Below are 23,355 nucleotides of genomic sequence, written 5' to 3'. Positions count from 1 at the left end.
CTCTCAGGTCACAGACAGCAGGCCCAGTCCACTTATTTCCTTCCTCCGGTCCAGGAGTGTTCTGAAGTGGGTTAATGGAGATACCACATTTATGCCTGGCATGAGTTAGTGTTAGGAATGACTTCTCGGCAAGCCCTAACCAATGGGGTAAAAGTCCCAGTGGGCAAACCTACCCACTTTGGGCAGTTCATAATGGTCAAATTCTTCAGTGAAACTAAACTTGGGCTCTGAGGGCTGGGGGTGTGGGGGCAGTGTAGTATGGAAATCCTACTGTTCTCACATTTCTAAGACCAAAATCCAATTTTGAGACAGCAACCTTACCCTGAATAACCTCAGAGACAGAAGCCTTGTAGAACAAAAGCACAGTTTTCTGACAACAAGACAGTGGATACATAAGAATTGTCTTGGCATCCTGATCCAGGTTTTGGCATTGTAATGTTAAAGTAGATGCTCACAGACCCTACCATTCTGCTGAGCTCAAAGGAGTCATCCTTGCCCATTTAGGCAGTGGTGTCACAAAACCTAAGAGCCCCCCTTTGAAATATACGTGGGGGGGGGGGGCACACCCACCACTTTGACCCACTGTCACAAAATAAGTTGCACTGCAAAATAAATTAAATAAATATGAGAGGGAGCAATGGAGAGGCGAGGGGCACCATTGGAGGGTGGTAGTGAGGGAATGCATTGAGAAGTGATTTTGATTTGTAGCTACTACCAACGGCGTCATGAATCGCACATTTAAACTGCTTAAGCTCTGGGTAGGTATGTGACGCTGAGAATGGAGCGTTGGCGGAGGATGGATTGATAGATGGCAGGGATGAATCTGTTGATGGCTGGAGAGAAGTAAGGATGGTTTTATAGAGAGTAGAAGGGTAGTGATGGGTAAAGAAAGTGAAGAATGGATGGATGGAGTTGAAGGATGGATATAAGACCAAATTCAGGGGGAGCAGCCAAACAAGTGCCCGGCTTTTTCGCCTCACTCACTATCATTCATTAGCAATATGTTTGAAAGTGCTGGGGAGTTTATTTTTCTGGCTACTGCTGTGTTCATTCTAAATCCTAAGTGCCAGATGTTACTGTACAATGATTTCATCCATTGTCCCCTATTCCCATATTATATTGCCTTCAGTCTTACAATTCCCATACAGCCTTACGTATGGCCTATGATTAATCGTCTACTTCAGCATCTGGTTTTGCCATTTGTGATTTTGGCCCTATAGTCTCCCTAAAATGTCACCGTCCCAGCTATTCATTGTGTAATAATTAACTTCCTTCTATGAGGAACACATTTAGATTAACTTTTACTCTTGTGCGCTGTTTTAACCATTTTAGACCCTCTTAACAGAACAGTGGCAGTTTCTTCACTGAGGGAGATGTTTAGTGATTACACTGTCAGCTGTGGCACCAAATGACAACACTCCTAAACTCTGATTTCCTTACCGTATCAAATTGTGTGATTCTGGACAATAGATGGTATCTTCATGTGATTTATGGGCACAAATTGTGAGTGTTTGAAAACAGGTGTAGTCCAAATATCTAATTATATATATATTAAAATACAAACTGAAGTCAACTGTATTAAGCTGAGTGACCCCCAAGGTCTGTGACTGTGGTCATTAAAGGTCTGAAACAAATGCTTTTTGGGGGCGTGTGCCAAAACAATTGACCTCTGAGAATAGCACTTAATGCCTTTGCTCCTTTCAAAGTAATCAAATTCGAAGTGGCAAAAAACTACTGAGATGTTTACTCATTTGGTCGGGGAAGGGTGGGGGAGAACAAAGAGCCCCACATAGGGAGTCCACACAAGCCGGCCCAGCTCCCTCTACCTGGGGAAACCGGCCTGTCATTCATGGCCTGCTTTAAGTGCCCCTTGAGAGCACAGCCGCCAGGACACCTCAGTGTAGAAAATGCAGTTAATTCGGGGGGGCCTTGACACCCCCTGTACATTATGGAAATATCCTAGGGCAGGAGGCCTCTTGGAGACCACTTGGTCACACATTAAATGGGTCCAGGGCCTGTTTATTGGGATTGGGATCATCCTGTGGCATTCAGTAACTGTCCAGACAAGACCATGGATGTGGAGGACCCATTGCTGCTGATGAATGAGGTGTACCTCAGAAGAGTGCTGTCCTGCCTCAGCCTTGTCTGGCAAGTCAAGACACATATTCTTCCTCATCTGCCTGTGCAGAGTGCTTGCTGGGTCTGGGAGAAGCTAGTTCAGATGGGGTGCCTTTGAAAGACCAGAAGGTTTGGCGTAGGAGACGGGGGACTGTAGTAGAAATATACACGTCTTTTTCCAGTAGGCCATATATTGTTGATGGAATACACTGCATTATTGTTAATCAGATTGTATCCACACTTCAAGTAAGTCAGCACTGCAAAGCACTATGCAACCCTTTTCTTACCGACCCTCTGTGCTTTTAATTTGACAATTCCATAACTAGTTATTTGGGCTAAAATACTTTCATTTGGACAGCATAGGTCAGCCAAATCAAAATGGGACAGTAACAATTCACTGCCCTGAATATAGTTCCGAGACAAGTCAAAATTCCGCTTGCAGCAGACTGTAATCTAAGAGTACACAGCGAGAGACCCATGTTACGTGTCACCTCTGTGCATCATCAGAGCACCTCCTGGTGGTTCAATTCTCAGGCATTATGCCTTAATTCTTAGCTCAACCATTTCCCACACTGAGTGATCCTGGGCAGATTAATTTGTCTTTTTGTGCCACAGTGATTTATATGCCCAAAACTGAATTCTTTGTTTTGCAATAATCTAAATGCTATTTGCTGATATACTTTTATTGAAGATAATAAAGGTCGGTCTATAGAGCACACACAGCGAATCATTTCTTGATGATAACATATTTTCTTATTGAGCGAATAGAACAAGAGGTACAAAGTTTTCATGCCCTCTGTGGAATTGTGCAAATTTCATTATTATTCCACTGAACGAATGTTTGAATATGTTATCTTGTTATGACTTCTCTTTTCCTGCCCAGAAATGTTTTTGCTGGGAAATTCTGCAGCACAGATCTGCATTTAACTATTACTTCCAGCAGAGTGAGTGTAAATCTGTTCATTGGCTGTTTTCCTTATTTTTGTGTAAAATATGTCTGCACAGCATAATGATAATTTTATGAATTTCTCCTCCACAGAAACTAGTTGCTCTCTAAAACCCCCACTGCAATAGTAACCACATAGAACATAATAGCGTGGGTCTCGGGAACAGTGATAGTAACTCATAGCTGTTATTTCTCAGAGAACATTTTGGCAGCACTGTATGGACCCACTGAGCTTCCCACCTGTGACCTTTAAGGTAGCTGGCTGAGTTATATTACCAGGTTGTCAGAAAATGAGTAATATTTTGAGACACAGCAGACACTGACTATGTCAGAATTTCGGAGACCCTGATTTACAGTATTTTTGGATGATGAAACATTTTGCTGTATTTAAAGATTTCAGGCCAAGCCTTTTTGTGTACGTGGAAGAGGGTTGGACTCGAATGCATGCTTTAATTTCTCGTTATGAATAGGCATATATCAGCACCTTAAGCCATTCAACAAATACATTACTTAGAATAAATATTTAAACAAATGTATTCATCTAAACATACATGGATAAGTGCATATGTATACACACTAATATACACCTATATATCTATACACATACTACATATACACATATATGTACATACATACACACATGCATGCTTGCGCACATACATACAGATAAAGAGTTATAGCCACAGAGAGGAGAGAAAGAGAGAAGCAGACGGGAAAAGAGGGAACAAGGGGGATCATGAGTACCAGGATGGCTAGAAGGAGAGGAGAAAGAGAAAAAGAACAAGAACAAGGGAGAGATAAAAGTGAAAGAGATAGAAGAGGGAGAGCAAGAGAGTTGGAGAACAACAGGGCAGGGAAAAGAGAGGGAGATGGCGAGAGATGGAGAGCTGCAGAAATAATTGAGACAGAACCATGCTGACCATTTGCCTGGGCTTCAAGACTGAATCATGAGCAGAGAAGGGAGGGAGTGCTTCTCTGCGCTGCCAGCAAAGCCCACCGCCTGTGCTTCTGAGAGGCCTGTTGGGTTGGAATGAATGAATGAATGAATACGCATTTATATAGCTCATGGCTACCCGAGGGCATCCCAGCGCATTAAGACACCTACTCATACTTCACTGTTCAGGAAAAAAGGAAGGTCTTCAGCAATTTCCTGAAACTGAGATAGTTAGATTCCAACCGAATGGAATCAGGGAGCTGGTTCTAGAATTTTGCAGCATGAAGTGAAAAGCGTCGGCCACCCATATGTGCCCCTTTAATCCTAGGGACTGTCAGAAATTTTTTATGGTTCGATCTAAGAGTCCGGGTGATCTGATAGGGTTGAAACATAGACTGAATCAAACCCTGTACATTGTCAGTGATGGACTTATGAACAGTGCACATGGCCTTAAACCAGATCCTTTCCTGCACTGGCAACCAGTGCAACTGACGTAGGGCTGATTTAGCAGACCTCCGCTTACGGACATCCATTAGAAGTCGAGCAGCGCAGTTCTGAACAATCTGTAAGGTTTTGATAGTTCCCTGAGGTGCGCCAAGATAAACTGCATTAGCGTAATCAAGACGCGATAAAATAAGTGCCTGAACCAGCAAACGTCTGGCTTCAAAAGGAAGAAGAAACAAGATCTTCCTTATCAGTCTAACCAAGCCATAACAGGTGGCAGCAACCCTACGAGATTGTACTAGGATACTGAGATTAGGGTCCAGCCATACGCCCAAACTCTTAATTTGTTTCTTAGGAGCAGGGGGAGGGCCAAGGCAACTAGGCCACCAAGGATCTAAATTAATAGGGGCCATGTGTCCTAACATCATAATTTCTGTTTTAGAACCATTAAGCTTAAGAAAGGACAAATCCATCCATTCAAATACTTTGCTCAAACTGGAAATAAGGTTATTGTCAGCTGTGTCATGCCGAGAGAGGGAGACCACCAACTGGGTATCATCGGCGTAGGTGACCAACTGGACCCCCCATGGAAGTACCACATCAGCCAAAGGCCTCATGTAGATATTAAACATGGTAGGGCCTAATGAGGATCCCTGGGGTACGCCATACTGCAGGGGATCTGTTTTGAAATGGCCTTCGAACACAGCAAAATTTCTGTCAGAAAGAAAAGACTGCAGCCACTTAAGGGCAATCCCTGATACACCCACATCACTCAGTCTCTGAATCATGATAGAGTGATTTACCGTGTCGAAGGCTGCGCTGAGATCTAACAAAATAATAGCAGCGCAGCCTCCAGTATCCACGATTTTACTAGCTTCTTCGACTACGGCAATAAGTGCGGTCTCCGTACCCTGCTTGCTTCTAAAGCCCATCTGGGTGGGGTGCAGGGCTTTGTTATTCTCCACAAACGCTGCTAATATAGAATTAACATGCTTTTCAGCCAGTTTGCCGATACCTGGTAACAGAGAGAGGGGGCGGTAATTCGCCCAGTCCTCCGGATCGAAATTAGGTTTTTTCATAAGTGCCTTCACTCTTGCCTGTTTCCATAACGATGGGACCAACCCAGCAGCAAGAGAGGAGTTAATTACATCCCGGATAACTGGGGAAACAGTCTCCGAGACCAACTTGAGAATGGAGGGGGGCGCGGCATCAGCCGGGGATCCAGACTTAAGGTTCCCCAGGAGATGCTGCAGATTGGGTAGATCAAGCAGAGCAAATTCCTCCAACCCAGCATGAAAGGTGGCTGGAGGAAATTGTAATTTAGGCTCCAATTTCTGAAACAGCGAATAGATATTAGCAACCTTATTAGCAAAGAAATGTGCTAGTTCGTAACAACGTTTCTGTACATTCAATGGTTCAGTCAAAGGGCCCGGAGGTGTAACCAGAGATTTAAAAAAAAAAAAAAAATCCCTAGGGGAATTGGATTGGAGGCAGAAACAATCTTCTCCTGATAATAGCTGGATTGTACAATTTTTATTTTATTTTTTATAAATCCTCAATGCAGATTTATAATTGCCCTTACTAACCTCGGAGAAATCCTTCCTCCATTTCCGTTCGGACTGCTTGCAAGCTTGCTTAAGTCGTCTTAATTCAAGAGAGTACCACGCTTTTTTGTTTGTGCCAATGCGATGACAGAATTCTGTCTTAGGAAGGGTGAGGTCCAAAGAGGACTCCAACCAACTATTAAGAGATGCATTCGCCATTACAGGATTTGAGCAGAATGCAGGGGTAGAAGTATTAAGGTTAGCTACCCAGTTTTCCGCTGAAAGCTTAGACCATATGCGACTCAGTTTTTTAGTTTTTATGACGGGTTGTGCCCGATCAAGAGGGGACCAGATAAAAGATAAAAGAGAATGGTCGGACCAAGGGACAACAACGCCTCCTCAAAAATAATATTATCAAGATTAGTAAAAAAATGGTCGAGCAGATGACCTGCACTGTGGGTGGGACCAGTAACAATTTGTTTCAGTTGAAACACCTCAAGACCTGCCACAAGGTCTTGCGAAGGGGAGGTATCTGGTTCATCGAGGTGAATATTAAAATCACCAAAAATAGAAAAATTAGAGGTAAGACTGGCGCAATTTATAACAATGCCTGGGAGATCGTTACAAAAATGTACGTATGCTCCTGGTGGACGATATAAAAGAATCCCTGAGAAAGTACACGTAGGGGAAAAACTAATAACAAAGGAAACACTCTCACACTCTGATAGAAGGCAGCTAGTTGATCTGCAGCTATAAATGTTTTTATAAATAATTGCAATCCCCCACCACAACCACTATCACGATCTTGTCTGGTAATAGCGTGATTTGGTGGGAGGGCCCGGACTACATCGGGATCCGAGGCCGCATTCATCCAAGTTTCAGTTAGAAAGAGAGCATCAGAGCTTCTCTCTTCTAAAAGGAGGCATATTTCACTTGCATGCTTGGGAAGGGAGTGGCAGTTAAGAAGTACTAAAGAATATGACTTTTCTTTCCCAACTTTTAAAAGGGGGGGTTCTAGTGGCGTAAATTCAAAATTACTGAGAGATGACAATGGTCCTGTTCCTTCTCAAAAGGCATAATATGTGAACATATATTAGTTTTCTCACCTCTAAGCCTCAGAAGCTGCTCCTTATTGTAGCTAAAATTACCGGGGGAACTTTGTACAGGGATTCCGGCCCCTGGCCCCGTCCTGGCGCGGACAGGCACAGATGGGCTTGCCTTTGGCGCGCCAGCGGCGCACCCGTGGCGCGCGTCCGCTGGGCGGAAGACGGGGCACAGTGAATAAGTAGGCAGCGGTAACTAGAGCGCTAATCTCCCTGTCCCCACCCCTCGCCAGCCGGCAGAGCAGCAATGGAGCCGCCTGCACCCTTCACACAGTCGGTACAGACCGTGGTGGACAGGGGTGCGCGGTGGAGACTGGAAAGATTAGGCAGGTAAGAGAAGAAAGTGCCAGTGCTTTAAGAACACAAAAATAAAAATAATGTTTTTTTTAAAACAGCTCCCAACCAAGCTGATTCCCAGCCCAGGAAGCCTGGGCGTAGAGTGTCATTAGCGCGGCGACTGGGTGAACCTCCTTAAATAAGTTAGGCTCACTAGAGCGCTAACCTCCCTGTCCCCGCCCCTCGCCAGCCGGCAGAGCAGCAATGGAGCCGCCTGCACCCTCCACACAATCTGTACAGACCGTGGTGGACCGGGGTGCGAGGCGGAATAGGAGCATGATGTGGGTGTCACTGGTGGTGCTCCTCAGGGAAGGTCTGGAAAGTATGACCTTGAGAGAGCTTGGAATTTGAGGGGTTTAGAGGAGAAGGCTCAAAAGAGATAACGATTAAAGATGCCACTAAGAGAAAGAAAGAGGAGAAGAGAGATTAGACAGAGAAAAGACGACAAGACAGGCATAAATAGAATGGGTTCGGTGCACAGCTCAGAAGTATGGTAATTTAGTGTATGGCCTGATCGCTACTGCTGTTTGATCGATGCATACAAAAAGTAAAATAAAATCTGCTTTTCGGTGTCCTGTGCCAGTCAGTACCAGACCATGAGCACAAAGCAGAGCAGCCAATGCTCAGCTGCAGGGACAGTCCTGCCGGGCACTGCAGGACAGTAGCAGGTAGGTGTCAATCAATGATTCTTCTGCTCCTCAGGGAAGGTCTCGAAACTGAGAGAGCCGAATGAGGGCAGGCGCACAACACCCATTGGGCTCACGGGGCTTCAGCCCCCTCCCCCCCTCGTGTGTGTCAGCCCGGGCGGAGACAGATTCGCGGGCTGGCGGGCATCCAATTGCAGCCAAACCCGAGTACTCCACAGGTCTTTAAAATACCATTTACTTGTAAATGATGCTTTTGTTGTGTGTTCACCCCTTCTTACAGCCACTCTGTCTATGGTTGGAAGAATTAGCCCCCCCTCGAAATATTTTTCAGCCCCCCCCCCGAAATTTGGCTCTAGTTGCCCGCCTGAATGAGGGGGTGCAGTGGCAAAGAGCAAAGGGCAGATAGGGATCGGCAAAGGATGCAGCGGAGTGAAAGAACAAGTAAGAGGGAACAGCATAACTAGACTAAGAAGACGGGCACAAACAGAGCGGGCTTGGGCACACTGCTCACAAATGTACTACCTTACTTTAATTAAAATGGAGCCAGACATGATTGGTAATCCATGCATGCAATTCAACATCTGCTTTTCAGTTCACTGTGCATATGTGCTCCACAGGCACGAAGCACAGCAGCAGAGGGGTCAGCTGCAGCATTATAAGTCAACAATAGAACAATTTCTGTCCTCCAGCACACGCTAGTATGATCATATAATTGTTTAACAGTAATTGCACAAAATTGCCCAAACTCTTTTGTTCATCTGTTCTTTATTTTCTTGTTATGTTCTTAGCCTTGGCCAACACGTGTTTCGTCGACTCGGGGAATCAATCCCGCGACTTCATCAGGACTGTAAACGTGTATTTTGGTAATCCTTATCTTCTCGCCGGTTGTAATTCCGTCCCGGCCTCTGTTTATCAATGTGTTTCCTTAAGAAACCGAATTCTGGTGTTGCCATAGTAGGACTCCCAAACTAAATCAAGTTCTTTAACTCGCATTCCCTGCGTGTCCGCAGTTATGCCAATGATATCCTCCTGCCTAGCATGTACGCTCCATTGTAGTCTCAGAGTCTACAATTGAGCGTACACACTAGGCACTTGCAGCGACTCTGCTCTGCGTGGCAGGCTCAGACCACGAGCCATCACAGCAATTACCGTTTGCCACCCGGCTACAGACAGTGAGGCCTCTCGGCCAGGCCTGTCGTGTCCAGTGACAGTCCTGCAACAGTCACTCCAGTTTCCCTGTCTCTGCAATTGAATTTGGTACCGTGGGACAGATTTATTGCAGCTCAGACTGAGACAGCTGAGCCAAACCACAGCCAGTTCGGGCAGGCAGTGCTGCCATGCCATGATGATTTGCCGCAAAGTAGCCCAGTGCCTCCCACAAGTTAACTCCGGCAGCACTGCAGGACGTAACGTCTGGTCCCCACTGCACCTCAGTTTATCACACAGCCTCACTGGGCTGTCAGATCTTGATAGTAGCCCTTGGGCACCACCTCAACGTGACCGGTGATGTCGATCTGAGACATGCGGCATGCCTCAATCTTCTTCTGAGAACTTCTCATGATGATACATTGTAGCAAGCAGCCTGCCAGCAGAGTTGCTACTTGCTCAGCCAGCCGTGTGAACCCCACGCCTGTGAGAGCAGCATGTGCATGCCACACTGTGCTGCCAGCTGTACTCCAGTTTACTTTAACAGTTTTAGGCAGCGCTAATGGCTTGAGTGACAGCAGAGGCGCTATGCCTATAATGCGTGACAATACATTTCAGTGCGGTGATGCAGAGCACCACACTGAACTTTGTTAGTCTAATACCTGCTGCATGGTACTTGGTGGACTACTGGTGATATGAGAAGACCAAACATTATCAGGCAAGGACACCCATGGTCTAATGTGCCATAGTGAGTAAAGTCTTGAGTAGGCCAGGCAGCAGAAGGAAGGCATGTGTCTAGAGAGGACGTGCAACACAACAGCGATGTAATGCCCTAAGGAGCATACCAAAAGTGATTTCACACATGCACTGAGGTCTGTGGCCCATGTGTCAGTCCTTCAGAAGGGTCCAGTTATTTCGCACTGTTTTATTTTTTTGTCTGGCATGACCTTTGATTTAGTAAAACTATATAAAATATATTTATGCTGGCGTTTAGCCAAATCTCTTCATCCATTCATCTATTGTTGTGTCATTCACATTTTTCTTTCACCCACTACAGCATGCAGCATGGTGCAGCTTATCAGCCTACTTCAACCACTGGCTTACTTTACTCCGAGTAACGACATTCTGCTCTTTTACAAGGAGAACATCTACACACAAAAATAGTTCCCTTCAATCCCAGGGACTAACTACTAAGGAGTGCTTTTTGAGACCAGCATTTTTTTGTGTGCTTTTTTCAGGTTTTTTTATGGTTAGAGAAACCCCAGGAGCTCCCACAACAATATTTATATAAACCACAGAAAAACAAAACAAACATTGAGAAAGCCAAAAGGCTAGCAGACAACTGAAGACCTATCAACAGGCTTCATGACGCCTCTCATGCGTAATCCTTCTCTAACTCGTCACAAGCACTAAAAGGGACACCCCTCAACTTAAGTTTTACATTTTCCTTTGTGTTGATTTAGTGTTTGAATCCCACACTTTTCTTAAGATCACTAGAAAATATTTTCAGGAAATACATTTAACAGTGCTCCAATGTCACACGAATCTCTAATCACTGTAACCTGTTCTTTAGTTCCTGGGACAAGGACCATTCCAAACAGCCCTTGATGGAACCACCCAAGTATGTTCAACACCTTCACTGCCACGTAGATTTGACCTTATATGCGTCTCCCTAAACATCATGCTATCCTCAAAGAAACCCAGAAGTTCTATCTTCCTCCCTTCATACAAGAAAGGAAATCTATCAGGTGGAGACAAAGAGCGCCCTGGCCACTTCTTTTGGAACAACTCTTGTGTGATCAAAGTTATTCTTGCTCCAGAATCAACCAGAAGATGGAGAAGTTCGTCCCCTAACTGAACATAAACATATGGGTCTACACATTGTTCCTGGTCAGCCCTTTCCATTTCATCATGACCTACAACTAAGACCATATCTTGAACTTCACACACTAGATTTTTTACATTTGTCTCATAATCACCACAAACAGCTGAAATCCTGGATCCCTTACGCTCTGCACTTTGACAGACTTTGGCAAAATGTCCAATCTTTTCACACAGTCTACACTGTAAATTATTTACTGGCCACACGTTTCCCGCTTTGAGATGGGCAGGATACCCGCACCTGAAACAAATGTTACTTTGTTTAAAAAACGTATTCTGCTACACAGGATTGGTAGCCGTCAACTCTAAGGAAGAAGGTTTGTTCAACCTTCCTTTATCGTTTCTTGAATGCACTGCATTCACCTGCTCCACGGTTTTGTCTTACAGTTCCTTAGCTGACTTAATGGATGTCGCAATGCTCTTCACAATCCTGATGGTATCTGACAAAGATAGATTCCCCATTGACAGCAATTTTTGTTTGATTGAATTATCTGTACAGTGGCTGATGAAATGGTTTCTAATAAGTTTCCCTAAAAAACTATTTCAAACTGACATTCTGCAGCTAATTTGCGCATTACAGAGATATGTGTCAACATCTCTCCAAACTTTTGCTCTCTCTTGAAGATCTTGTGCCTCTACACCACTAGGCTGGGAGCAACATCGAACCTCCTTTCCCTCAACCATTTGAGCATCAGGAAGATGTTTGAAAGTCGATCTGCCTTCAAAACCTAATGAGTGCAACAGCAAATACTTTCTCCTCTCTGGTCTAAATCTGGAAGCATCAATCACTCCTAAGTAGGTCTTGAAAGCATCATACCACTGCCTCCACGCCTCCAGAATTGTACTCCCCACGTACTGAAGATTTTCTAGCACGTAGATAGCAAATTTGGTTATACAGTTTTACTGTCCCTTTATTTTTCTTTCCTTTTTAGATAACCCTGGCAAATGTGCTAGGAAGTCCCTGTAATCTTCAGTACATGGGTAGCACAATTCTTCTGGTACATAAGAGAGTGCTGCAACACCTTAGAGCGATCAAAAATGGCGATAAGTCATATCCAGTGGCGCGCCATTTTGAAAAGCACCGTAATAAGAATGAACAAGGTTTAGCATACTTTGTCATAGATTCCATTGCGCCTCATTTTCGAGGAGGAGACAGACTGAAGAAATTAAGAAGGTTAGAATCCTGTTACATATTAGAGCTAGATACGAGTGCTCCGGCCGGGCTCAATATGAAAGAAGATTTATATACACATCTGTGAACTCTCTGGAAATTTAGCTAGCCATACAGTTTAAATTAGTCAAGAAGCTCCTTCGGATTCTTTGTTTTTAATAATTGTAAGTTTTGTTAACACTTGCACTTTTTTGGTTAGTTTTCAGCACTATGTTTACACAATGCAGAAATCACAGAATTGAACAGCATGATTATATAAAGCCACAATAGCCCACATGGGCAAGATTGAGCATAAGTGTTATTGTATAGAGTAGAATTGGATCAGAGCTATAGCCCACTGGGGCAGAATTTCCGAATAAACCCGTAATTGGGAAGAAATACAAGTTACTGAAATCCCCGATTGGGATGGAGCTAATGTGTATAGTAGATAGGTGTATAAACTGAATCGGTGAATTAAAAGCATAAAATATTTGGTCAATGGAATGAGCTGAGTTATGCTACATGGCATGTAATGCAGTTTGAGAAATGGTTTTATGACTATAAGGTATGAAATATTAATACGGTCTTAAAACGCGGTAGAATTAATTTTCTTGACGATTCAAAGAAAAGGTTTTAATTGTTTGCAGCAAAAGATGAAATATAAATATGCACTTGCAAATATCTCTGTAATTCTATGAGTCTGTTTTCCATAGCATTGTGTTTGTAGTTTAACGCGTGATACATCACAAGCGCAGAATTAAAAAAATGGTTGATTTTGGCAAAAACTTGGTTGGTAAACAAGCCTGCTGGTACAAGCGAAATGCGTCCGATCAGCCGACAAATAAAACCTTATATTTGTCAAAATACGGCATTGTCAATTCTTGTTTGCAGAGGAAAGTCAATTCCCTAAATTCGGACCGAGCTTGGGTGGTCTGCTGTGACGACGAGCCCTCTGGTCAGAAGTTTGCGGCGGCTGCTACGCAAGCAATGTGAAGAAATATATATATGATCAAGGCTGCTTGGACGGCCGAAACGCTTCGTGACAACATGCTGAAATAAAATAACGCTGGCACATGAGAAGGTCTGCGCATGTCATTTGAGATGTCATCAGTGATGTCATGAGTGATGTCACTGACCATGTCATGAGTGATGTAATATGTGACGTCATCAGCAGTGCGTTGCAGGCGCGCGAGTTATAGTTAGCTGAACTAACTCTAACGGGAATTTCAATCGTTTTGTACGAGTGAAATGCCCAACTACCTATAACGCCCCTGAAACCTATGGTTTTTTCAGTGAATTTCAAAGGTTTTTAAAATGCTAATTTCTAACTATAACGTGCTTTAAACCTAAGTTTTTTCAGTGAATTTCTAAGGTTTTTTGAATGCTAGTTTCTACCAATGCCTACGGAGGTACGACATGTTGGAAGAAAGAAGAAAAAATGCATAGAAAGAAAAATAAGAAATGCAGAAAGAAGCAACAGAAGTCCACAAAGATGAAGAAAAGTGTAGGAAGAAGCAAGACATGTGCAAAAAGAACCAACAGAGGAGCAGAAAGAGGCCTTGTTGCAAAATCATCCTGTGCCCACAACTTTTTCAGACGGGTACTGGTGGTAACTGACTCTGACTAACCAGGCCTAGAGCCAGTGCTATGCTAAAAGACACTTAGAATACAGTGAAAACACCTACATACACTAGGGAACACTATGCGTTGGGGTACCCCTGTGAATAACATGGCCTCTTCTGTAAGCCCCTAGTACATAATAGGGCAGTGGGATTAAAACTACCTCTTATAAACCCGCCACGGGGTGCGTTTGCACATGATGAAGGGAGGGGGAGAGCCTGAGGTGACATGGGTGCAAACACGCCCTGTGGGCATTTTAAGTTGGGGGTGGGGGATAAAGTTCCCTTGTATCCTGAGGGTCTCTGGGGTCCAACTAGCCCACTAGGTACCTCCAGTAAGCGCCACAGAGCTGCATTGCAGAGAGGTGTAAAAAAGGGCATGGTCTCGACCACCTCTCTGCAATGCAGCGCAGTGGCGCTTACCGGAAGCACCTGGTGGACTAGTTGACTCCAGGGTCCCTCAGGATTGAAGTGGAATTATTTCCCCAACTTAAAAGGCGCCTCAGAGCGTGTTTGCACATGTCACCTCAGACCCCGTTCCCTCGCTTCACCACTGTGTAAACACGCCCTGTGGCCCTTTTAAGTAGGGCGATTAAGTCCCCTTGAATCCTTAGGGTCCCTAGGGTTCCAGTAGCCCACTAGGTACCTCCAGTAAGCGCCACAGAGCTGCATCGCAAAGAGATGTAAAAAGGAGCACGGCCTATACCACCTCTCTGCAACGCAGCACAGTGGTGCTTACTGGAAGCACCTGGTGGGCTAGTTGTCCCCCAGGGTCCCTCAGGATTGAAGGGGAAGTATTTCCCCAACTTAAAAGGCGCCACAGAGCGTGTTTGCACACGTCACCTCAGGCCCTGTCCCCTCCCTTCACCACTGTGTAAACGCGCCCTGTGGCCGTTTTTAGTTGGAAGATTAAGTCCCCTTGAATCCTGAGGGTTCCTAGGGTCCAAGTAGCCCACTAGGTACCTCCAGTAAGTGCCACAGAGCTGCGTTGCAGAGAGATGTAAAAAGGAGCACGACATAGACCACCTCTCTGCAACGCAGCGCAATGGCGCTTATTGGAAGCACCTGGTGGGCTAGTTGGCCCCCAGGGTCCCTCGGGATTGAAGAAGTATTTCCCCAACTTAAAACACGCCACAGGGCGTGTTTGCACACGTAACCTCAGGCCCCGCCCCCTCCCTTCAACACTGTGTAAACACGCCCGGTGGCCGTTTTAAGTTGGGAGATTAAGTTAATTTGAATCCTGAGGGTCCCTAGGCTCCAACTAGCCCACTAGGTACTTCCAGAAAGAGCCACATAGCTGCGTTGCAGAGGTGTAAAAAGGGGCACGGCCTAGACCACCTCTCTGCAACACAGCACAGTGGTGCTTACTGGAAGCACCTGGTGGGCTAGTTGGCCCCCCGGAGCCCTCAGGATTGAAGGGGAATTATTTCCCCAACTTAAAGCGCGCCATGGGGCGTGTTTGCACACGTCACCACAGTCCCCATCCCCTCCCTTCACCACTGTGTAAACACGTCCTGTGGCCGTTTTAAGTTGGGAGATTAATTTCATTTGAATACTGAGGGTCCCTAGGGTCCAACTAGCCCACTAGGTACCTCCAGTAAGTGCCACAGAGCTGCGTTGCAGAGAGGTGTAAAAAGTGGCACGCCTGGACCACCTCTCTGCAACGCAGCGCAGTGGCGCTTACTGGAAGCACCTGGTGGGCTAGTTGGCCCCCAGGGTCCCTCAGGATTCAAGGGGAATTATTTCCCCAACTTAAAACGCGCCATAGGGTGTGTTTGCACATGTCACTTCAGACCCCGTCCCCTCCCTTCCCCACTGTGTAAACATGCCCTGTGGCCGTTTTAAGTTGGGAGATTAAGGTACCTTGAATCCTGAGGGTCCCTAGGGGCAAATTAGCCCACTAGGTACTTCCAGTAAGCGCCATTGCAGAGAGGTGTAAAAAGGGGCACGGCCTGCATCACCTCTCTGCAATGCAGTGCAGTGGCACTTACTGGAAGCACCTGGTGGGCTAGTTGGCCCCCAGGGTCCCTCAGGATTGAAGGGGAATGATTTCCTAAACTTAAAACGCGCCACATGGCGTGTTTGCACACGTCACCTCAGGCCTCGTCCCCTCCCTTCACCACTGTGTAAACGCGCCCTGTGGCTGTTTTAAGTTGAGAGATTAAGTCCCCTTGAATCCTAAGGGTCCCTAGGCTCAAACTAGCCCACTTGGTACCTCCAGTAGGCGCCACAGAGCTGCGTTGCAGAGAGGCGTAAAAAGGGGCGTGGCCTCTGAACACCTGTCTGCAACACAGCTCCCTGGCGCATACTCGGATACCTGTTGGGCTAGTTGGCCCTCAGGGACCCTCAGTATTGAAAGATAATTAATTCCCCAACTTACAACTTGTCATGGGGCGCGTTTGCACAATGGTGAAGGAAGGGGGCGTGGCCTGAGGTGACATAACTGCAAACACGCCCTGTGGCGCGTTTTAAGTTGGAGAATTAATTCCTTCTCAATCCTGAGGGTCCCTGGGAGCCAACCAGCCCACCAGGTACCTTCAGTATGTGCCAGAGAGCTGCGTTGCAGAGAGGTGTGCAGAGGCCACGCCCCTTTTTACAACACTCTGCAACGCAGCTCCGTGGTGCTTACTGGAGGAACCTGGTGGGCTTTTTAAGTTGGGACATTAACTCCCCTTGAATCCTGAGGGTCCCTGGGGCGCAACTAGCCCACCAGCTACCTCCATTAAGCGCCACAGAGCTGCGTTGCACAGAGGTGTAAAAGGGGTATGGCCTCAGAACACCTCTCTGTAACGCAGCCCCCTGGCGCATATTGGAGCTTCCTGGTGGGCTAGTTGGCCCACAGGGACCCCCAGTATTCGAAGGGAGTTTGTTCCCCATCTGCAAACACGCCAGGGGGCGCGTTTGCACAGTGCTGCATAAAGGGGGTGTGGCATCCGGCGCAATGCCAGTCTTTTTTTTTTTTAAGAAGGGGGCTGTGTGGCCCCCCTTCGTTTTCTAATTTATTGGCCCTGGGGACCCCATCCCCCAGGGCCTGCCCCCTAATTTAAAAAAAAAAATTGGAAGGGGGCTGCGTGGCCCCCCTCCCGAGGCCTTAATCGGCCCCAGGGACCCCATCCCCCGGGGCATGGGCTTTTCTTTTAAATTCTTTTGGAGGGGAGCTGCATTGCCCCCCTCCTCAGGCCACTTATGGCCCCGGGGACCCCATCCCCCGGGGCCGGCCTTTGTTTATTTTTATTTATTTATTTTGAAAAATTTGGGGAGCTTCCCGGGCCACTTGTAGCCCCGGGAACTCCATCCCCCGGGGCTGGCCCTCTCCATTGGGGGCAGTGGGGGGGTCCCCAATCCCCCCATGGTCCCGCCGGCTCCCCGCGTCCCTCGGGAGCCGGCATTGCTTTTCCACATGGGGAGCTGCTAAGATGCAGCTCCCCGTGTGGAAAAGCAATATGGTTTGCATTTTGAAAGAGAGAGCAGCTTTCCCTGCTCTCTCTTTCAAAATCCAAAACAAGTTTGCTAGGGCAGGAGCCACGAGGCTCCCGCCCTGCCATAGCAAACTACAGTGTCCCGGGGGTGGGCACCCCAGGATACTGCAGGAGCCAGCCCTTGGGGGGCGATCCCCAGTGCCATCAAGGGCTCCAGGAGGGGGGCCGCGTGGCCCCCCTCCCAACATTTTCAAAGCCCTGGGGGATGGTGGTCCCCGGGTCTTGGGGGTCCATAACGGACCCCCCAAATTAAAGACTTAGTGCCTCGAGCAGGTGGCGGTCCCCGGGGCGTGTGGGGGGGCTCGAGCCAAATAAGCAATAATGGTTGCCTATTGATTGTTTCCCGCTTACCCTCTAACGTATTGAATTGTCTGAGAAGCCATTGTGAAAAATAAGACATTGGATTATCATTTGTGGTGGGTGACAGCCCACCTCAAGGAACAGCCACAATCCTAGTCTGGGTGAACCATCAAAGTCACTAAATCAACCTGAGCACAATTCCCTGGTAGCTATGGCAGCAGAGCAAACAGACTTAACTTGAGGCAATTATTTATGCAGTACCAAAACAGTAATAACATCAAAATGCAGAGCAATACAAATCCCAAACTGAATTAGAAAAATAGAATAAAATGTAATGAATAGTGCCAATAAACATAAAGTGCCAATGATATTTAGTGGTCACACTAGGTGCAGTTTGATGCTTACTGTGATGGAGCTCAGGTCGAATACGCCAGAGAGGTTCGACCTGGCCAAAGATTTCAGCTTCTGACTTTAGGCCTTTTAAGTCCCAATCCACCACAAGAGAAAGATTTCAACTTCTGACTTTAGACCTTTTTAGTCCCAATCCACCACAAGAGTACACTTCTGAAGCCCCCAGGACCTCAGGGGAGGCACTTAGAAGCTCGAAGAGTGTCAGGCAGAGGCCAAACAGCAGAGTCCAGTCCGGGTGCCACTGGTCAGCTGGGCATTTGCAGGAATAGCCTTGTAGAGGTTGCTGTGTCCCGGTAGAATTTTAACAGGAGTTTAGTCTTATGACCCTTGGAGTTCACTTCTTGTCCTGGGTACATGCCAAAGAATAGGTCCCCTACTTTGGGGCTCTTTTCAGGTTCAGCCCTCTTCTGATCTTACACAGCTCCATTAGTGTTCTGAAGTGGGTGCATGGCGGTTCCACATATATGCCTGGCGCAAGCTAGTGGGTAGAAATGACTCCTGAGTACGCCAGCCGCGGTCGGTAGGGGAGTACCTGCCGGGGCAGTGACCTGGGGAGGGGGAGGGGCAGGGTGGGGGTTAGCAATGCATGGATAATGGAGGTTTGCAGGTAAGTAAACATATAAATAAATCAAACGAATTTCGTTGCGTGTACTGCATCCCCAAATGCAATGCAGTGCGCGCAACGAAATTCGTTTGATTTATTTAAATGTTTACTTACCTGCAAACCTCCATTATCCATACATTGCTACCCCCCACCCTGCCCCTCCCCACGTCACCGCCCCGGCAAGTACTCCCCTACCAACCGCGGCTGGAGTACGCCCTAACCAATGGGGTACATGTTCCTAGGCCAATCCTGCCCACTTTGGGATTCTTTAAGATGAAAAAAGTCTTTGTCCACACTTAGGGGTCGATTATGATGGCGGCGGACTTGAGATCGTCCGTCCGTCACCATAGAGTAGGAGGGACCGTCCGCAGGGGCAGCGGCGGTCCCTCCATACAGATTAGGATGTGACCGCCAGGGTGGCAGTCACATCCTCTATTTTTAACATTGCGGCGGGTGGAGCTTCAAGCTGTTAAAAATGCATGCACAGCATTTGCGTGCACAAAGCGGCAGGCACCATAGGTACCCCCCATATGCACCCCCCACCCCCCCTTCACCCAGGGGGCCCGCAACGGGCCCCCCAAGGCAATCTCCGTATGCTTTTCCACGGCGGAAAGGCATACTTTCTACGCGATCATAATATGGCTGGCGGTGTCTGATAGACCGATGTTATTGCTTTTCTGCCGCGGTCGGAAGGCGACCGCGGCGGAAAAGCTGCGGACTGAAGAACGATCCCCCAGCCATCCTAATCTGGCGGGGGGTCTTTTTCAGTCCGCAGCAGATTTCCCGCATCCTCCGGGCCGGCGGTGGCTTCCGCCGGCCCGGAGGATGCAGGAAATCCGCAATCCTAATGAGCCCCTAAATGTGGGCTCTGAGGGCTTGGGGTGTGAGTGGAGAGTGTACTATGGTAATCCTAGTTTTTGATATAAAAAACTTTTCGCCACAGATTCCTCACCTTTTGAATATTCTGCAGACGTTAGACTGGATCCAGAAACCTTTCAGCAGTAACTCTGTGCACCATCAGGTGGCACCATGCGGCTTCACACTGAAGCGATTCCACTCCGGAAATGACATGCAGAGCCTATAGAGATGCCATCCTTGTGTGCTAATATTTGTTTCTTGCTTTCCCAGCCACCAGACACAGATCTAGAGCTCCTTCTTGTCTCTCAGAAACATTTACCTAAAAATAAAATATTAGTTGGCAAGGGATATCTCCCCCAAAACAGGTTTTAAGCCCTGGTTGGACTGTTGAAAACAAATGTCTGTGACAGACTCCCCATCAGGTACCACAGGTGGTGTCTGGGGTCGAGTCACGACTCAAAGACCTGCAAAGACTGCACGTCGATAATTCTGAAGGCCGTCAGGGACTGTGAGGTGAAGCTTTACATCACCAAGCATAAAAAGTCCGGTCACTCTAGAGGTCGGTCTTCTTAAAGGTCAAAATTGTCAGGTAAATCAAAAAAGATGCACAAGAAATTGAAGTGGCATTCCCCTCCTTTCCACCACTCACATTCGCCTTCACAAGCATGGGGCGTCATCGCACATCTCGATCTCGCTCCAGAAGTCGGCGGAAATCGTAGGTGATCCCACAGCTCATTCAGGCACAACCCGAGTTTCCAGGGCCAACATCCACACCACATCTCATCGAAGGGTTCTGCACAGCTATGCTCCTGCTCTTGGGATCCTAACTGACACCCCCTGGTATGCCTTCGGGCCACAAGGAGCAGAGAGAAGTACCGCAAGTGGGTTTGTCTTGGGCACCAGTTGGACTCTCTGAGTTTGTCTTGCCTCCAGCTTCCCTTCCGACCCTGCTTCTGGCACCATGACCCATGCTGGCCCTGGGCACTTCAATGCCAATGCTGCCTCTATTGATGCAGGAGGCAGAAGTTCAGTTAGTTCTCTTCGCTGCTGAATCGACTCCGGTCTGACCTCGATCGAGGACCCCCACCTTTGGAGGTCAGGGGTGCCATAATTCTCCTACCTCGATGACTGGCTGTTGAAGGCGGGCTTACCTCAGGCAGTCATCAGCCACTTTCAGACTTCTGTGAAGCTCCTGTCATCCCTAGGGTTCACTATCAGAATGCCAACGTCACTCTTGACTCCTTCTCAGAGACGCTGTTTCATTGGAGCAATTATGGACTTGGTTTGTTTTGTGCCTTTTCCCCAGGAAATTCCCTCTTGCATCCTTAGTCCTGGATTTCAGTGAGGTCAACTCTGAAGATACTGGGGCGGACGGCCTCCTGCATTTTGCTGGTCGATTGCTCCCATTTTAAGAAATGTACACTTAAAGTATAGTATTTTAATATTTACACAATGTAAAAAATCTTTATAACAACATTTTTGTTCGATCATCGTTTCACTTTAGGTATTTTACTGTGACTTAAAATTTCATGTTTAGTGACGTCTAATGATTTTAAATAAAGAGATAATAAATTGGATAACAGGTAATTTTCCTCTGTATAATTTGAGAGTTCACTCCATATAACATTTTTCAGGATGAATCCTGGGTCATATCAAGTCACTTAGAAAAAGGCTCGATAACTTACAGCTGTCAACCCCATTTCCAAACTAACAGTTCCACTAGGATTGAACAGTGAATGCCAAAATAAAGAAGTACATGGTTGCTACGTCCACCAATGGGCAAAATACCTGTGTCGCTTTCAGTCAAACAGACTAGTAGAGCTGACATTGCTCAGGCAGGTGAGTTCAGGAGAAGGCATACTGATTCCTGCAGTATCCACTGGAACAGTAGTACACAGCATGCAATATCCATTATGGCCCTAGCTAGAATTCCACCAAGCTCAGTTACAGGAAGTGTCACCCCTTTGAATTATGAGTGAAAAGATGTCTAAAATGTAGGTGTGAGGCCTGTACTAGCGGCAAGAGAATGCTTTAATATGACAACGACACTGTCACATATGTGAAACATATTGTGAAAAAAGCAGAGGATGTGATAGTCCTGGGACTAGGACTCCTAAACCTCATCTGTGATCTCGGCTTCCTTGGTCCCCTCACTCCTCCCATTGTGAATGCTAGAAGGGAACACCACAACAGAAGATCATTCCCAAACCCTGACCCCATCTCCTCCTCCTCCTTTTTTAGGATGTAATGAAATTACCCTTCCCTTTTCTAGCCATGTCGCTGCAAGTAGGAGTAACAGGCTGTGGGATTTCTTGTAAAGCTTAAACAGTTCATGTTTGGAAACTAAGTAGAGCTTTGTGCTCAATATATCCTTTTTAGACTGGTAGATATCTGGGAGCATGGAGTGGTTGCCAGGAAAAATAAGGATCTTGAGCTGAAGTGCGAGGAATGACGGAATTGTCATTTCAAGGTTACTGTCTTACAACAAACTGTTAATCAATGGTGGAGTAGAATGTTTTGTATTGTAACAATAATGGCCGTACCTTGAACAGTTTGGTATGTGTTGGGTCTGATTGAGACCAGTTTACAGAAAGGAGATAATCATGGTGAGCTGAGTGAAAATATATTAGGCCAAATTTACAGTTTGGAGGATGGATTATGTATCGTCGCCTTGGCAGGGTACTTTACTCCCGCCATGCAAAGCTTTCTCCGCCTGCGAAATTTAGAGATGTCTCCTTGACAGGGCACATCTCTTGCCTTTCCAGGAACCGGCATCATGAAAACAAAATCTCACAGCACAATTTTTGGGGGAAAATAAAAAAAGCAATGACCAAATTGACATGAAAGTTTTCTCTCCTACGGCATGGGTGCCATTTTGCAGTTTGTACTGCCCCTTACCATCAGGTTATACCTGGCAATGACAGACAGTGAAAACTTGTCAAATTTTCAACCCACTCCAAATAGGGGGACGGACAAATAGCAAAACCTCTGACAGACGTTCCTCTTTTGGGCCATCGGAGGTGTATGATGGCAGCAGAGACGAAGTAGTCTCCACCGTCGACATACTGAAGGTCCGCCCTATCTTAAATGAGGTAGACGGATCTTCAGTTTGGTGGAGAGGGGACTCAGTCGCTGTTGCAATGGAGGACCCTGTCCACCAAACTCTAAATAGGGCTCATATTTAGCACGATACTGGATTGCACACTACAAGTTTGTTTCCACATTTTTGTGTTGTGCATATTTACAATTTGAGCCACAGTTTGATAAGGAGATTTTCTCAAACTCCCAAATTCTGTGGTGAATTGATGAAGTTGGGATCAAAACCCTGACCTCCTGGTTGTAAGTTCAGCAACCTAGCCTCTAGGCAAAGTTTTGTCCCACTTCAGAGTGGAAATGCTCACATGTGACTTGTTTATACATTTATTTTAAGAGTTTTAAGTTGCCACTTGTTTTTTTGTGTGTTTTTGTATTCTTTATTTATACGTTTTGATTAATCACTTGTAAGTAATTAATTCCTGCAGGATCACAAGTTCTAAAATGAGAGCGAGCCTAAAATATTTTAATTGTTTCTTTTTTTTTTAGATTACAATGGGGAACACAGACTGCGCTCTCCCCATGCTTTGGGCCCAGCAAACCAACACTGCTGCTGATGTCTTCATTGTGTTCACAGACAATGAGACTAATGTACAGAACACTCATCCGTCATTGGCCCTAAAGGCATACAGAGAGGTCTGCTTGTTTTCTTTAAACAATGTCTAACAATCACAATGTTCTGTAGTTAATCTGTACCACAGAAAACACCCATAAGTAGCACTGAATTGTTTTGCTGCAGGCC

The 23,355-nt window shown here is 46.4% G+C and overlaps 1 protein-coding gene across 5 annotated transcripts in view; it reads left to right on the top strand.

Moving 5' to 3' along the window:
* Nucleotides 1–23,355, top strand: part of RO60 (Ro60, Y RNA binding protein) — a 306,652-nt gene that overhangs the window by 278,887 nt on the left and 4,410 nt on the right. For all 5 annotated transcript variants that reach the window (XM_078641476.1, XM_078641493.1, XM_078641479.1 and 2 more), the window contains one exon: nt 23,103–23,249. In XM_078641476.1, coding sequence (XP_078497602.1) covers nt 23,103–23,249 — 147 coding nt within the window. The remainder of the gene's footprint in view (nt 1–23,102; nt 23,250–23,355) is intronic.

The sequence above is a fragment of the Lissotriton helveticus genome, chromosome 1_1 (assembly GCF_964261635.1).
Source record: "Lissotriton helveticus chromosome 1_1, aLisHel1.1, whole genome shotgun sequence".
Lineage (NCBI taxonomy): Eukaryota > Metazoa > Chordata > Amphibia > Caudata > Salamandridae > Lissotriton > Lissotriton helveticus.
The sequence above is the reverse complement of the archived record's forward strand: the minus strand, read 5'-3'. Positions and strand labels throughout refer to the sequence as shown.